Source organism: Saccopteryx leptura, chromosome 9 (genome assembly GCF_036850995.1).
Source record: "Saccopteryx leptura isolate mSacLep1 chromosome 9, mSacLep1_pri_phased_curated, whole genome shotgun sequence".
Classification (NCBI taxonomy): domain Eukaryota; kingdom Metazoa; phylum Chordata; class Mammalia; order Chiroptera; family Emballonuridae; genus Saccopteryx; species Saccopteryx leptura.
This window is the reverse complement of record NC_089511.1, coordinates 46,269,663-46,276,923: the sequence shown is the minus strand read 5'-3', so window position 1 is coordinate 46,276,923 and position 7,261 is coordinate 46,269,663. Positions and strand designations below refer to the sequence as shown.

Sequence of the window (7,261 nt, the reverse complement as noted above, 5' to 3'; positions counted from 1 at the left end):
GGGGCAGACCAGGAGCTTGCTCTCTCTCTCTCTCTCTCTCTCTCGGTTCCTGAGATTAGCATTAGAGAGGAGAGTGGAGAAAGGCCACGTGGAGGAGGCCAGGAGAAGTAGCCAAGATGGTGGAGTGCTGAGTGAGAAGCCAGTTTGTGCACAGTTTGTGCCGGGAGAAGGAAGGAGATAGGGAACAGAGGTGAATAAGTCTGGTGAGCTAGAAACCTTTGATTCTAGGAAACTCAGATAAAGTCAGTAGCTTTGAGAGCACTGAATGAGTGGGTTTTGGAGCCCAGTGTGTGTTTTTACTTGCCCGCCGGGTGCAAGCTAGGATTAAAGATGATGGCCCACCAGTTCTTGGCTCCATTGTTTCATTACCATCTGTCGGAATCTAATGCAAACCTGCACGGGCCAGGTTGTTGTGATGGTCCCTGCGGCAACTGGCTTTACACCTGGGAATTGAGGGTCTATTTATAGAATGAGAAAACAAGTTGAAAGTTCCAGAAACCTTTTTTTAATTGATTGATTTTAGAGAGAGAGAGAGGCAAGAAAAGAAACATTCATTTGTTGTTCCACTTAATTGTGCATTCATTGGTCACTTCCCATATGTGCCCTAACTAGGGATGGAACCCACAACCTTGTTGTTTCCCATATGATACTAACCGACTGAGTTAATTGGCCAAAGCCAGAAATCTTTTTTAAATTTATTTTTATTTTTATTAAGGTAACATTGGTTATTACATTACATAAATTTCAGGTGTAGGCCCTGGCCGGTTGGCTCAGTGGTAGAGCGTCGGCCTGGCGTGCGGAAGTCCCGGGTTCGATTCCCGGCCAGGGCACACAGGAGAAGTGCCCATCTGCTTCTCCACCCCTCCCCCTCTCCTTTGTCTCTGTCTCTCTCTTCCCCTCCCGCAGCCGAGGCTCCATTGGAGCAAAGATGGCCCTCCATTGGAGCAAAGATGGCCCGGGCGCTGGGGATGGCTCCTTGGCCTCTGCCCCAGGCGCTAGAGTGGCTCTGCTGCGACAGAGCTACACCCAGGATGGGCAGAGCATTGCCCCCTGGCGGGCGTGCCCGGTGGATCCCGGTCGGGCGCATGTGGGAGTCTGTCTGACTGTCTTTCCCCGTTTCCAGCTTCAGGAAAAAAAAAAAATTTTTTTTCAGGTGTACAACATTACAATATCTGTATACTGTATTGTGGTCACCACCAAAAGTCTAGTTTCCATCCCTTACTATATTTTTAATTCTCATTTTTAGTACTTGCTATGTAGCTGGCACTGGGGATAAAGTAAAAAGAAAACAGACAAAAATCTGTTTATGGTGGTGAAGAGTACCTGAAACCATTTTAGAAAAACTCAAAAGTGAATTGGTGTGACAGGAGGGTAGGGAGCAAAGAGGAGTGTGCATTTGGCCAGACAGTGAAGGGCTTTGGGGTAAAAGTAAGGAGCTTGGACTTTGTCCCCCCAGTAGTGGAGAGCCATGAATCAGTCTAGAGCAGCGGACAGACCAGGATGGGACGTCAAAAGGATGCGGGACGGCCCAGCCACCAGAGAATTTGCTGATGAGTCGAAGACTAAGGTGCGGGCAAGGTAAAGTGTTGGGCGGGGCAGGACAAGGGCAGTGAAAGGGTGGGCTGCGATCGCCCAGGCAACGTACGCTGCGCCAAACTACTGGCTGGCCTTCCGCGGCGTCACGCACCGCTCTGCAGCGTCCTCCTAGGAATCCCCGGGGCGCGGCCTCCGCAAGTGGTTCCGACCAGTCCTCCCGAAAAACGGGGTAAGGCCAAGTGTAACAGCCTGTCTTGCTCCGCGATGGGATCCAAGCCTGGTATAGAGGGTTCAGAAAACAATGCCGACGATCTTGGAGCGAAAACAGTAGCTGATTTGAAGGAAACAGTTTTCTGGCCCCGCCCCCTGGACAGTCAGAATCCTTTAAATGGTCCCGGGTGCAAGGATAGGGAAGGGGGGGGTCGGACGAAAGGCGTGGCCCCGCCCAGCCAATCCGCGCCCCGCGGCGGGCAGGATTCCAGCCAATCGCGGCTTGAGGCCCGGCTCCGGAGTGGAGCTGGGTGAGCCTGAGGCCAGACCAAGAGGCCGGAGGAAAGGCTAGGTAGGCCCCTATCCAGCACTGGAGGGTCGCAAAGTTGCAGACGTTTCCGGAGGTAGTCCTTGTGAATTTGGCAGCTAAGGTGAGAGGCCGCTGCCCGGTTTGATACTTGCATTGGGTTGGGGAGGTAAAGGCGCGCCCGAGAGTTGTGGAGGCGGGGTCTGGGTGGAAGTGGAGGACGCAGATTCAGGGTGACTGATAGGGTTTGGAAACCGGAGACTGAATTCGAGATCCTGGACCGGAGACGAAGTTGTTAGGGCAGGATCTTCAAGTGGAGAGAGTTTGAACCTAGGACCTGGGGTATTTGGAAAAGGGAGACAACCAGGGACGGAACTTTTGGGGCAGGGAATCTGGAGATTAGGACAGTTCGGGTCTCCCAGACGGGTTGAGTTTGGGGTTTTATGGTTCTGGAAAAGGTGAGAGGGTTGAAGCTGAAATCCCGGACATTTTGGAGAAGCGAGAGAACTAGGGCAGGCAATCTTGGTTTCCCAGACGCAGTGGCAGAGAGAGGGTGTTAGGGAAGAGTTCCTTGTTCAGGTCTTGGAGCCGGAGGGGGTAGTTTGGAAGTGAAGTCGAGAGACGTTTGAAAGACAGGAGGATAGAAGAAAGTTGGCGGGGAAAGGTCTCAAAATTGAGGTACCTGATGTCCGGAACAGAGCGGATCGGAGAGCATTTGTAATCTTTGAACGATGTGTTGAGGCTTGGGTCTCTGAACCCGAGAGCAGTTTAGGGAAATAATCCAGGACTTTCTGGGGTCCGAAGGACCCGGAGAAAGCAGAGTTAGAGCCGCAGTCTAGAGTGGGGGAGGGGTGTTCCGGGCTCGGAGCTCGGAGCAGCAGCAGCCCTGGTAGCAGCGGAGGGCGGGGCTCGGGGCTCGGCGGGCGCCTGGCAGCTGGACGTCCGGATTCCCTACCCCCACTCGCCCCGGGCGTTTGTGCGCATGCGGAGACGGAGGGTGGGGGAGGTTCCTCCTTGTGGTTTGCCGTGTTCTCCGGGGATTACAGTGCACGCTCAAGGTCTACGTGCGTACCTGGCGGCTCTTGGCCCACATTTCCCAGAAGCCCCTGGGCCAAATTGGGGAGTGCCTGGCTGCTGAAGGGAGATCCGTGCAGGGGGCGTAGCCTGTAGAGAGCCGAGGTCTGGTTGGGTGGATCGGAAGGGGGCGGGGCTTGGCGTGGGTCGACTTAGAGCAAGTTTTTCTGTGGGGCCTCGGTTTGGGGGAAGCGTGAGGCGCGAGCTAAGGTGATGTGGGAGGTCCTTCCCTGCTTTTGGGAGCGCTCCCAGTTAGGGAAAGAACGTGAACAGAAATATACTCTGAGCGCATGCGGGAGTCTGTCTGACTGCCTCCCCGTTTTCCAGCTTCGGAAAAATGCAAAAAAAAAAAATAAATAATAATAATAATATATATATATATATATATATATATATATATACTCTGAAAGGAGAGTCTCGACATATAGATTCCCTAACAAGGCTCCAGTCCAGGAATATATTAGGCACTTGAATATATTAGGTGCCTTGAATATATTAGGCACTCAAAAAAAAAATTATTGAAGGAATAATGGCAGTTAACTCTTGTTCAGTATTTCCTGTGTGATGAGCCCTGTACTGTAGGTGGGGTCTTCTTGACAATGTGGTGAGAATTTTTACAATCCCCATTTTATAGAAGAGGAAACTGAAGCCCAGAGAGTTAATGTCAGGTCACTTCCCAAGACCACATAGCTGAGCAGTGTGAAAGGCAAATTTCAAACCGGGCATTCCCTACTTCCAGTCTAGGTCTCTATATTCCACACCTGTCTTGTATGTGTCACATTTGAAGAAATGAGTGCTGTGGGAAGAATTGTTTTAAGGCTCAGAGGAGTTGAGTTAGGATCCCCTCTCACAGATGAGGAAATTGAGTCTCAAGGAGGAAAACTCACTATTCCAGGCGACCCAGGCAAATAAGTGGGATATAAATACAAATGTATCCAGGTCTTGTTTTCTTTGTTACATTTACTCTCCTCCTCAGCCTTTTAGGAGTCATATTATCTCTATTTTAAAGGTGGGAAAACTGAAGTTCAGATCATTAGAAATCACCAACAATCACAGTGGTCAGCAAACTCATTAGTCAACAGAGCCAAATATCAACAGTACAACGATTGAAATTTCTTTTGAGAGCCAAATGTTTTAAACTTAAACTATACAGTGGTACCTTGAGATACGAATTTAATTCGTTCTGTAACCTAGCTCGTAAATCAGTCAACTCGAAAATCAAACTGCTGATTCTGGACCCGTGCGCCAATGTGCCAACTAGCAGCAGCTTGCCGAATCATGACTCGTATCTCGGAATTTCGCTTGGATCTCGAACAAAAATACGGACAGAGTTGCAGCTCGTATCTTAAAATTTTTTTTTCGTATGTTGGTCTGTTCGTATCTCAAGGTACCACTGTATAAGAAGGTAATTCCTAAAAAAAAAAAAAAAAAAAAAAAAAAAAAAAGAAGGTAATTCCTTATCAAGGTAGCGCCTGCATGTGGTATTTTGTGGAAGAGCCACACTCAAGGGGCCAAAGAGCTGCATGTAGCTCTCGAGCCGCTGTTTGCCAACCATTGATATAGGACATTCAGGATTTGAACTAGCCTGACTATATCTGACTTGCTCCTCTTCTCTCTACAGGGCATCATGGTAGGAGGCTTGAAGAGGAAACACTCTGACTTGGAAGAGGGAGAGGAGGATGAGAAGTGGGGCTGGGGTCCAGCAGGCCTGCGAAGCTACCAGCAAGCCCTGCTCCGCATCTCCCTAGACAAAGTCCAGCGAAGCCTGGGCCCTCGAGCACCCAGCCTCCGCAGGCATGTCCTCATCCACAATACCCTACAGCAGCTCCAGGCCGCACTTTGCCTTGCTCCAGCACCCACCCTCCCTCCTGAGCCCCTCTTTTTGGGTGAGGAGGACTTCTCCTTGTCAACAACCATTGGCTCTATTCTCAGGGAGCTGGAGACTTCCATGGACGAGACGGAGACTCCTCAGAATCTAGTGGCTCCCCCAGGCCCTCAGAATGAAGTGCTACCCCAGCCTGATCCAGTCTTCTTAGAAGCTCTGAGCTCCCGGTACTTGGGGGACTCAAGTCTGGATGACTTCTTTCTGGACATTGACACATCCACAGTGGAGAAGGAGCCTGTGCTGGCCCCACCTGAGCCTCCTCACCTCTTCTGTGCCCCAGGGTCCTGGGAGTGGAATGAACTAGATCACATCATGGAAATAATTCTGGGATCCTAAAACTTTGATGATTAGGAGGTGCTCCTTCCATATCTCAGCCTTGGTGGGCTGGATCCTAGATGCAGTTTGTATGTGTGTGGGTTTTGGTGGGGGTTTTAAGCAGTGGCTGACCTCCTTTTGTCCCATTTCAAGGTTCCACAAACTGTCTTGCATGTGTGTGTGTGTCTGGTTACCTCAGCCTTCTGTGAAGGTGGGTCTTCCTGAATTAATTTATCTGTTCCAAATGCCTTAATGAGACTCCGTTTCTGGGAGTCTGATTTCCCACTTCCACATTTCTTCTGCCTTCACCTCCAGTTTCTACTCCTCTTATGAACACTGTGGCCTCAGGGAAGATAAGTTGGGCCTGTCAGAGGGTAACAGGGATGTGTTACCTGGTTGCTATGGAAACCCAGCCTCTGCCTTTTATGCCTGGAAGGAGTAGGAGGGGCTGGCCTCCTCCCCACAGGGTGAACCCCACCTTCTTAGCAGGACTCCAGTCCAAGCAGCCTCCTGATTCATAACCAGGCCGGACCACGTGCAATAGAGTGGAAACCAAACTGCTCCATGCCGCATTATTTAAAAGAAAGGCGGGTTTGTGGTGGTTTGGGTGGGGTTTGATTGTAATTTTTTTTTTTAATAAAAGTATTTTGGAAGGGATGGTGTTTTTTAAAATTTGTAAACTTTCCCTGAACACCTGTACCCTTTCCCTGTCAAAGGTGAGGTAGGTATACTATTTAAAAGTGACATTTATTGAGTACTTGTTAGAATACTGTTCTGCCCACTTTACTTGAATTAAGTTATTTAATCCTCAAGAAGTAGCTACTATAATCATATTTTATATAGGAGGAACCTTAGGTCAGAGAGTCACTTGTTCAAGGTCACCCAGCTAATAACTAGTAGTAGGGAGCTAGGACTCAACTCAATTTGCCTCTAGCCTGGTTCTCCTCCTTCATTGATTTAAGAGAGAAGGGAGGGAGAGAAAAACATCAACTTGGTTGTTCCACTTGTACACCCATTGGTTGCTTCACATACTTGCCCTGAGGGACTCAAACCAGTGACCTTGGGTCAAGCTTGTCTCCTTGGTGCTCTGGGACAATGCTCTATCCAATGTGCCACCAGCCAGGGCTCCAGAGCCTGATTCTTAACTGGCTTCCTGATAAATTTATATTCCCCAGCCACATAGGTAGACACAGGAGGGAGAAACTGAGTCACATGAATTACATGCCAAAGGATGTAATTGTGCTTTAAAAGGACTTTCTGGTGCTTAAAAGTCAACACTTTCAACCGTATGAAATGTGCTGCTGAGGCCAGAGGAGAATAAATAACATTAGCTAAAGTTCATAGTTCTCTGGATTTATTTGTGAGGTGCAAGCCCAGGCTGTTGAGAGTGAGGGTAAAAGAGAAGGGAGCCCAGGCCCTGGCCGGTTGGCTCAGCGGTAGAGCGTCGGCCTGGCGTGCGGGGGACCCGGGTTCGATTCCCAGCCAGGGCACATAGGAGAAGCGCCCATTTGCTTCTCCACCCCCACCCCCTCCTTCCTCTCTGTCTCTCTCTTCCCCTCCCGCAGCCAAGGCTCCGTTGGAGCAAAGATGACCCGGGCGCTGGGGATGGCTCCTTGGCCTCTGCCCCAGGTGCTAGAGTGGCTCTGGTCACGGCAGAGCAACACCCCGGAGGGGCAGAGCATCTGCCCCTGGTGGGCAGAGCGTCGCCCCTGGTGGGCGTGCTGGGTGGATCCCGGTCGGTCGCATGCGGGAGTCTGTCTGACTGTCTCTCCCCGTTTCCAGCTTCAGAAAAATACAAAAAAAAAAAAAAAAAAAGAGAAGGGAGCCTGACCTGTGGTGCCGCAGTGGATAAAGCATTGGCCTAGAATGCTGAGGTCGCCAGTTCAAAACCCTGGGCTTGCCTGGTCAAGGCACATAAGAGAGTTGATACTTCC

At 50.2% G+C, this 7,261-nt stretch overlaps 1 protein-coding gene across 2 annotated transcripts; it reads left to right on the top strand.

Moving 5' to 3' along the window:
* The first annotated feature begins 708 nt into the window (after positions 1 to 708).
* Positions 709 to 5,984, top strand: SERTAD3 (SERTA domain containing 3). Of its 2 annotated transcripts, XM_066349297.1 has the most exons (3): positions 709 to 748; positions 1,154 to 1,578; positions 4,749 to 5,984. In XM_066349297.1, exon 3 carries the CDS (start codon positions 4,755 to 4,757, stop codon positions 5,346 to 5,348), a length of 594 nt encoding a protein of 197 aa, XP_066205394.1. In that variant the 5' UTR covers positions 709 to 748; positions 1,154 to 1,578; positions 4,749 to 4,754; the 3' UTR covers positions 5,349 to 5,984. The 2 variants fall into 2 exon arrangements, with proteins under 2 accessions (XP_066205394.1, XP_066205392.1); XM_066349295.1 differs by lacking the exons at positions 709 to 748; positions 1,154 to 1,578 and adding an exon at positions 1,811 to 2,177.
* The last annotated feature ends 1,277 nt before the right edge of the window (positions 5,985 to 7,261 follow it).